This window comes from Nothobranchius furzeri, chromosome 5 (assembly GCF_043380555.1).
Source record: "Nothobranchius furzeri strain GRZ-AD chromosome 5, NfurGRZ-RIMD1, whole genome shotgun sequence".
Lineage (NCBI taxonomy): Eukaryota > Metazoa > Chordata > Actinopteri > Cyprinodontiformes > Nothobranchiidae > Nothobranchius > Nothobranchius furzeri.
Window position 1 is genome coordinate 69164745 of NC_091745.1, and position 10084 is coordinate 69174828.

General features: G+C 39.7%; 1 protein-coding gene across 3 annotated transcripts in view; it reads right to left on the reverse strand.

The window, feature by feature from the left end:
- Positions 1-10084, reverse strand: part of ago3a (argonaute RISC catalytic component 3a) — a 50609-nt gene extending 40525 nt beyond the window's left edge. For all 3 annotated transcript variants that reach the window (XM_015950036.3, XM_015950035.3, XM_054740983.2), the window contains exon 1: positions 9834-10084. In XM_015950036.3, the coding sequence (XP_015805522.1) occupies positions 9834-9852 (19 nt within the window). In that variant the 5' untranslated portion in view covers positions 9853-10084. The remainder of the gene's footprint in view (positions 1-9833) is intronic.

Consider the following 10084-nt stretch of genomic DNA (forward strand, 5'->3'; position numbering starts at 1 on the left):
TTATGGTTAATTCAAACTTCCTTTAAGCTGCGTTGAGTGGAGACAAATTAGGACCTAAAAGAAAGTCATATCGCCACTTGCCATCCACTGCCATTGACAACAGCAGTTGTCATTTTAAATCCAACCACTCGCTGTCATTAACAACTAGTTGTCATTTGCATTTGTTTTACTGTGTGGGCATCGGGACGAGCCCCTGCACCGTGAGAAAAAACATCCCAGCTCTAAAGCAGATTTTCATCCACGTACAGTGGGGCAAAAAAGTATTTAGTCAGCCACCGATTGTGCAAGTTCTCCCACTTAAAATGATGACAGAGGTCAGTAATTTACATCATAGGTACACTTCAACTGTGAGAGACAGAATGTGAAAAAAAATCAATGAATTCACATGGCAGGATTTTTAAAGAATTTATTTGTAAATCAGGGTGGAAAATACGGTCTGATGTATCCTCCGACACACACATGAACCACTGCTTATTTTACATTTCCTGTCTATGCAAACCACTTGTTGGGTTTGGTTGTAAACCTTTCATTTGCATCTAGTCAGTCAGAACTGCTTCAACGTCTACCACACCAACAGATGGTTCACTGGAAATATAGGTGGTAAAAATTGAATAATACCAAAAGGAAATTGTTTGAGTAAGCACTGGCAATTGTATTATACCATGCTTAATCCATAAAATTAACATCAAGTGGTCAAATTAAACGATCAGCCTTTACTCTGCTGAAATACTTCTAACAACCATTTATTCATAAGCCAGTTGTGCCAAATGACGTTAAAAGAACATTTTCACATTTTTGTTCATGAAATAAAATCAAGGCCACCACTCACAATGGCCCTGAAGAGCAACGGCATTCTCCATAGAAACCAGTAACAATATGTCAACGGCTGGCTTATGGGTGGCTGGGATTGCAGACGGGGGGACACTCCATTGTCAGCAGGCTGCTTGAATGAACTAAGTATTATGAGGAGAGACTGCAAATCAAGAACTAAGCCCTCCCTCAAAGCCGACCCTACTGTCTGTACAAAATCCACACAGAATTAAACTACAAGGAGAACAACAGGGAAGGCAGCGTTTCCCACTGGAGCACAGCGAGGGAAACAGAAGCACTAACCAAGAAAGAAAGATGGGTTGGGGGTTGCAACTGTCTGTTTAAAAAAACAACAAAAAAAGAGCGGGAATCCCAGCAGTGTGAGAAAGAAAGGCGCTACTGAATGGGAAAAGATAACGCTCGCCAAGGGAAAGAGACATGTTTAACCAAAATACCTCAAAGACACAATATCAACAAATCTAATCTAATTTCTCATATATTTGAATTAGGGCAGCACAATATTAGGAAAACCTGCAATATTGCGATATCGATATTACTCACGATAAATGAACAAATACTAAAGTATGCGGTGTTGATGTCGTCTGGCGTGTGACGTCTGCTCTGGGTTCAAAGCAAACAAAAACTAATGCATGAATTCCATTACAACATAACATTTTTATTGCAAAAATATGCAGCTGCACCTGCTACTGAGTTAGCAGCAAAACAACAAACTGCATAGATGCAGTTTCTCAGTGACTTTAAAACATCACCACCACCATAAAACTTTTTCGGATGCTTCAAATACAGAAAAACATCCCATACCAGGGTTTTTAGAATAAATAAATAAAAATCTGAAATAGTTAACATCACTTAAATGCAACAGCAAATTCTCTCATTGCTACTGAACATTTTCTCCACTTATGTGGTTATGATATAAGGCTGTTGCTGCAATTGGGAAGTGAACTGTGCTGGGCCAAACTAGGAGAATATTAAGATTTTCTGAGGGAAAGAGAAAAACAATTGTCTACCTTTCAGAAGAGAAACTGGAAAAAAAAAAAAAACTACATGGAAAATATATGAAAACGTTTGTTTTTGACCCCAAATTGAATAAGTTTACCTAGGGCTGCTCAATTAATCAAATTTTAATCACGATTACGATCTGAGTTTTGAACGATTATAAAAAACAAAACAAGCCGATTATTTGCTCCTCCCGCTTGCGCTGCCCTGAGTTACAAATGAAGCGCTCCTCCCACAGTGTTGCCAACTTAGTGACTTTGACGCTATTTCTAGCAGCTTTTCAGACCACCTTCTTGACTTTTTAACTTAAAAATACCTAGCGAACACCTCAGAAACATCTCTGGTAACCCTTAGCTACTTTCTGGATAACTGTCGTCGACATTTCCTGCAGGTTAGCTAAACACTCCGCCTGTGCTCCGGACCGTTCTTCAGGACATTAGGAAAGGGAATGATGTAGTGATGTGTCGGTCGCTAAAGAAACAGCTCTCAGAGCCGGCTTTCTGTTGGAGTAACCAGAGTGAGTGACACACACACCGTACCTGCGGATTCCTGAGCCGCTAAAAACGGCTAAATGTGCGCGTGCGGCGCGCTAAACACGCGTGCAGCTTGCCCCTGATTGCTGTGAAACCGGGTTTGGGGGGTGGGGGGTGCAGCTGTGGTTGGGACAATTATTACATTAACTGATGGACTTGTAAATAGTTTATAAATAAGGTAGAAATAAGTTCCTCACGCTGATAAATAATAAATAATCTCTCTGAGGACACGGTGCTAGTGCACGCTCCTACAGCACCTTGACACGACTAAATAAATGTTATGCAAAATTTTGTGAACATCAATTTATTTGCATTTATTTGTTATAAATGCCACTGTATAATTCTTGCTGTCAGTATTTGCAAGATATTGGTATTTGGGTCTGTACTGGTTAGACTTAAATGAGTTAAACCAAGGTCTATAGCCCTTGGGCCATAAACTATGAGCTATAAGTATATTGGTCTTTTTATACTGGGAATCAGGAGTTATTTTAGTGATCATCTTGTTTCTTATTTATTTTTGTCCTGATTGTGCCCTGAGCAATTTTATGACTGAATAAAAACAATTAAAATAAACATAAATTGAAAAATCATCCTAAATAATCGTGATCTCAATTTCAGTCACCATAATCGTGATTATTATTTTTGCCATAATCGAGCAGACCTAAGTTTACCTAGATCTTAAAAAGCGGCTCAGATGATGAAACTGCAACTATGATTCTGATAACAAGCTAACAAATTGAACTAGCTCCTCTTAAGACAACCGGCTAGCAGAGCTTCTGACTGACAGTTTATGTGCAGCAGCAAATCAACTATCCTGATTAACAAGGTTATTAAAGCTCATAAATGAAAAATCACTTTGATGTGTGGGGGAACTTTTCCAGGCCCTCTTTAGCAGGGTGGGACTGGGAGGAGAGTGCTGTAGCCTTTTAGCTGGAAGCTAACCGGAGCCTGGGGCTAACGGTGGGTTAGTTAACCGGCATGTGTCGGAGTCAGCCCGGTTATTATCAGCTGCTTAACGACACCGAGCGGACTCACGTTCACGTTTGAAAGCAGCGCTGATTCCAGAAACCTCAGCACAAAGTGTGTTCGTTAATCTGAGCCAGCCTGACGAACAAGAGAAACGAGCGGCAGCGGAAAGCGGGGGCGGAGCGGAGATAGTGGAATTTTGGGGTAAGGGTCTATGTAGGGGGCGGGCGTATTACGTGGCCGGACCCATCTGATTGGCCGCATATCAGAAGGGCTACATTTGATTGGTCAAATAATACTTCAGCGTAAAAAACAGAGCTGGTTTACAAAAAGTTGATATATGACACAGATGGAAATGTTTGAACCAAACATTTATCGCCGTTTTTGACGTGCTTTGCGATGGGCCTATCGCCCGTCCTGTTATCGCGATGACAATAATTTTTCGATATATTGTGCAGCCCTAATTTGAATGGATTACGAAGCCTGCCTCAAACTGGGCTGCCTTTCATGCCAAGCTGAGTCATCCCAAGCCAGCTGATATCCCACCTGGTTACAGTGGCAGGTGGAGAGTATACTGTCCTCCTGTTGTAAGCCTTCCCACCGTCTTCCAGTAAGCCGCTCTTCTTAATAGACCAATATGTATACGACCCTGCCACCAAAACCATTTAATAACCCGTCAGTCAGAATTCAACCAGCTCAGTGGTCAAGCAGTCGCTATGTTAGCTAGTTTGTGAAAAACACGCTTGGAAAGTGGAATAATGCCTTCCATAGATTTCTTCTCAAACATTAACATATTTGTTAAGACTTGGTAACACTTGAGAAAATTAGAAGCTGGATTAAAATCAATCAAGTGTCAAGCTGTCTACGAGCATATATTGAAGCTACACCATCCAATTCAACGTTCATCACTGGTGCAACTCTTTCAACAGCAATGGTTTCCATGCCACTCGTCAGATTTGTGCCAGAGAAAAAAGGGGCTGCCAGGACCTACCCTGGCTAAGTGACCCATTAGCATTTTCTAACCCACTGACTGACTGTTGGAGGGGCCCCCCTTTTAATCATTTACCCAAGCACGGGGCTCACTGAATGGCCTGTGGCGGGTAGCATTTTGGGCATGCCAATCAATAACAATAAAAATCATGCTAGACTTGTCTGTGAGTGTCTGTACTAATGCATGAATGTTTTCTCAAGTGAATAATCAACCACAATCTTAACACCTAATGTAAAGCTGGTTAGCAGCAGAAGTGTCAAAGTATAGATACTAGGGTTTAAAATGACTTCTATAGAAGTATCAATTCAAACTTTTTACTTGAGTAAAGGTTAAAAATAAATACTGGTTTCAAAACTACTCAAATTAAAAAAGTTAACGCTATGCAAGTAAATAAGTAATCCCATTGGAACAATAGCATGAACATTGCTACTGCACCACCACATTTTACTAAAGATCTCGATGACTAATGTTTTATAAAAAAATGTTCGTTGACAAATCTGGTTCACACTATGATGCATTTACATCGTCGTCATCTTCCTCCGCTTATCTGGGTCTGGGTCGTGGGGGCAGCATCCCAACTAGGGAGCTCCAGACCGTCCTGCATTTACACTCATTGAAAATTAATGCATCTTAGTGTAATGCAAATTTTCTATAAAATGATATGAGAATGGCATAAACCAATAGGGTTTCAGAATTTGGGGTAGACCAATACAGTTGTGGTCAGAAGTTTACATACACTTGTAAAAAATATAATATAATGGCTCTACTGAGTGTCCCGTTATTTCTAAAACTCTGATTTTTCTCTGATAGAGTGATTGGAACAGATACTTCTTTGTCACAAAAAACATTCATGAAGTTTGGTTCTTTAATGTCTTTATTATGGGTTAACAGAGAAAAGTGATCACATTTGCTGGGTCACAAATATACATACAGCAGTGCTAATATTTGGTTACATGTCCCTTAGCCATTTTCACTTCAATTAGGTGCTTTTGGTAGCCATCCACAAGCTTCTGGCAAGCTTCTGGTTGAATCTTTGACCACTCCTCTTGACAGAATTGGTGAAGTTCAGTTAAATTTGATGGCTTTCTGACATGGACTTGTTTCTTCAGCACTGTCCACATGTTTTTAATGGGGTTTAAGTCAGGACTTTGGGAAGGCCATTCTAAAACCCTTATTCTAGCCTGATTTAGCCATTCCTTTACCACTTTTGATGTGTGTTTGGGGTCATTGTCCTGTTGGAACACCCAACTGCGCCCAAGACCCAACCTTCGTGCTGATGATTTTAGGTTATGTTGAAGAATGTGAAGGTAATCCTCCTTCTTCATTATCCCATTTACTCTCTGTAAAGCACCAGTTCCATTGGCAGCAAAACAGCCCCACAGCATAATATTCCCACCACCATGCTTGACTGTAGGCATGGTGTTCTTGGGGTTAAAGGCCTCACCTTTTCTCCTCCAAACATATTGCTGGGCATTGTGGCCAAAAAGCTCGATTTTCGTTTCGTCTGACCACAGAACTTTCCTCCAGTAGGTCTTATCTTTGTCCATGTGATCAGCAGCAAACTTCAGTTGAGCCTTAAGGTGCCGCTTTTGGAGCAAGGGCTTCCTTCTTGCACGGCAGCCTCTCAGTCCATGGAGATGCAAAACACGTTTGACTGTGGACAATGACACCTGTGTTCCAGCAGCTTCTAATTCTTGGCAGATCTGCTTTTTGGTGATTCTTGGTTCACTCTTTACCCTCCTGACCAATTTTCTCTCAGCAGCAGGTGATAGCTTGCGTTTTCTTCCTGATCTTGGCAGTGATGAAACAGTGCCATGCACCTTATACTTACAAACAATTGTTTGCACTGTTGCTCTTGGGACCTGCAGCTGCTTTGAAATGGCCCCAAGTGACTTTCCTGACTTGTTCAAGTCAATAATTCGCTTTTTCAGATCCATGCTGAGCTCCTTTGACTTTCCCATTGAAGCGTTTGTGGGCGTTTGTATCCAATGAGCCCTATTTACCTGGCCTAAGAGAAGTCACCAGCTGTAGTCACTCATAATCACTCACAAGAAGTTAAGAGGCCATGCTATGAAGCTCAGTTCACTGACACGTTTCTAAGTCACCAAAATTGCTAGTTCATGTTGCTGTATGTATATTTGTGACCCAGCAAATGTGATCACTTTTCTCTGTTAGCCCATAATAAAGACATTAAAGAACCAAACTTCATGAATGTTTTTTGTGACAAAGATGTATCTGTTCCAATCACTCTATCAGAGAAAAATCAGAGTTTTAAAAATAATGGGACACTCGGTAGAGCCATTATATTTTTTACAAGTGTATGTAAACTTCTGACCACAACTGTATATCTGTCAGCCACGTTCAACTTTCAATAATCCGTGTGTGATGACAGTGTACGTATATTGCAACCTTCTGCACAGACCTCAAAAATGTAAACAAAAAGCAGCCATACTAACCACTAAATGCAGCCCTGCTATGTCATTTATTTACTTTTAGAGCACATGCTGTGTCTACTAGAGGACCTTTTGTCGTCTTGTAGCCTCACCACTTTCATAACATTGACGTAGCTTCTGGAGACTTAACAGAACATTCCAACCCTCAGATACCCCTAATCATTGTGCTAGCAGATAATCTGGGAATAACGGACAACATTCCCGTCTTGGCATTGAAACCACTGCTCAATCTGGATAGGACTTGCAGGCTATGAACCAGCTGATACATAGCTTAAAATGGAGTGCGAATTCTGCTTAATTTACAAGACAGAATATGGACTACCTTAAAAACATAAGGTCTGTCTAAGCGAAAAATACACACACATTTATATATACACAAATATATATATATATATATATATATATATATATATATATATATATATATATATATATATATATATATATATATATACACACACACACACACACATATTTACATATATATAACATAAAAAATATATATATATTATAAAATTATACATACATACATACATACATACATACATACACACATACACACATACATGTATATAATATACACACATATACACACACTCACACTTATTTGCTTTAGAACACATCTTTTTTTAGGTTTGTATATAAAATTACATTAACTGGACGTCATTCCACAGAGTGTGGAGAGATCATGATCTATAACAACAGGTTGGTTCATGCAACACACATGGTAATAAATGGGGTACTTATGACAAGTTAGACAATAGCTGCCGATTTTGCCCCAGCAGATAGTGGGTAACTCTTCACCTACGTCAGGAAGATGTCCCTCAAGTGTTTGAAGACAACGTTTGGATGCCAGCGGGGATTATGAGATGCATCTTAGGGAAATTTTGAATGTTTTCCGCAGTCCATTATGATGGATTGTGAAGCACTTGTGTTTATTTAATCATCTGGTGCAAAATGACAATAAGCTTCTGTTTCTATACTCTTGATACACTCGAAAAAAATAAAATGTTGAGTTTACTTAACCAAGTTGTGGGGGAAAAAAAGGATTGTGAACACAAAACTTGTTGTAGACCAACTATTTTATTGGAGTGCTTTAATTGGACTTCTGGATGTAAAAAGACCATTGCTGTTGGAGATGGTTCTATTCCAGGGGTAGGCAACCCTGGTCTTAGAGAGCTGCAGTCCTGCATGTTTTCCAGCCATGCATGAACTTGCAGCTTCTAATTGGCTGAACAACAGGAACAACAAAGATAGTTGGAAAACAAACAGGACTGCAGCTCTCTAGGACCAGGGTTGCCTATCCCTACTCTATTCCAGTCGACTTTCATTTGAATCTCCAAGAGGCAAATGTGTTTATTATCTCTACACCTATGGTTGAATCCTTGTTTGAAACATATCGTTGAAATTTAAATAACCCTGGCTTTTAAATTATGTGTAATATGTATGTGTACATAGAAGAAGTGTTGCAAAAATGATGCGGATTTGACATGGGCGCTTGCAATGTCCCATCTGTGAGGCTTTAAAAATAATTGCTTATTGCCAAAGAGTTTGGCCAATCCCCGATGGTCGAATAATCCATCCAATTACTAAACCTTACTGGAGAATGTTACAGGAAAGGACAGATAATTTTATTTATCAAAAAAAAAACATTCTATGTACATTATGTGAAGTGCACGCAAAATGCTGCCTTACTTGGTGTCCATACAACAAGACTGTATAGAATGTTTAATTTAACAAGAATAACATTACATTTAGACCAATGCTACATTTTAGGATGTAAATAATTTGACTGAATGCATTTTTTTCTGTATTTGTTTGACCTTACTGTGTGTTTAGCTGCTGGGAAAACACCTTGCAGTCACACATGCTGTTAAAGCGGGGAAGCTTGAGGAGAGCTCAGCACTAGAGAGAATGGGCAGCTGAGAGAGATCTCCTCGAGGAGGCAGTGGGATACAAACCAACCGCTGTATCGTGTGTCACTGGATAATCAAGAGTACCTAGGATTCAGTTTATTGTCACATTAGTGGAAAGCTTCCGTTACAAAGCTTCCGTGGAGACCAAGCCAGGTGGTTTGGACTGTTTAACTGTCACTCTGAACAAAAAAGGGACCACCGGTTTGCTCTTGGTCAGTTAAATATGTTTTTTTCACTGGAGCTAGACATGAACTAGCAAGTTTATATGGGATCATACCTGCAAAAAAACACTCATTAGATTTAGATGTTTTAGAAAGATTGAAAAATATTATTTAGGATCCAGCTTGTAGAAGGTAATAGGGTTTAACCCTATAGATCGCAAAGTTTCAAGCCCTAAATGCGCCAAGGTCAGTTAGAGCCATGATGCTGAGACCCAGGGTCTTCTACAAGAACGGAGTTCACCTTCTGTCACATTCTTAGAAGACAGATATGGTTTGTTGGAGAAGTCTTTTATTAAGGGGAATACCAGGTTAATCTTCAGACTCTGTGTGAGAATGCCCACACCTGCCTGGTGATGCAACACAACCACCTCCTCTGGATATTTCATTTAGACTGAGTATCTCTTTGGTGACACATTTAAAAACCAATCAATCATCAGAATACAAAGATCAAAAATCAGACATAAATAAGCATACACTTACTTGGTGATGTTGTGATCAAATTAAAGGCTATAAATGCATATTTGAATTAAAATTTCAACCAGACTTAATTGAAAGACTCAAATATTTGAACCATGATTATTTTCATTTCACCGTAACAAGGTTTCCCTGTCATACAAAGTTGTTTAACAGTTTACTTTTGATTAATAAAGGTTTGCAGATCCAATTAATTACTCAAAGCAGTTAATCCAAATCAGGTTAATGGAAACAAAAGGTTGAATAACCTACCAATTTAATTAAAAATAAAACTGGTGAATTAGTTCAGACAACCACACATTTTTTACAGTGTTATAAATACAAGGATGGACCATCGGGATGGACACAACTTTAAGACATTAACAGCTAAAATGTTAAATTATGGTATCGTGTCTGATCTCGATTCTACCCATAAGAGTTTTTATTTAAAATAACGATGCAGAGTAAATTACCTGTAGTTCCGATTTCCATTCATGAGGTCCCTGCCCGGTTCACTTCCCGGATCACAGGTGTCAAACGTCTGGTTACTCCTGTTAGCTCCGGTGTCTCCTCCGTGGGGAGGACAGCGCCTGTCTCTGCACAGCGACAAGGGTGTCCACGTTTTTTATGTCCCCCCCCTCCTAACGTGCTGTCAATCGAGTCTTTTCACCAGCAGAGTTTTTTTTTTCTCGGCGTCTCCTCGCACCGCCGTCAGAAATCGGGT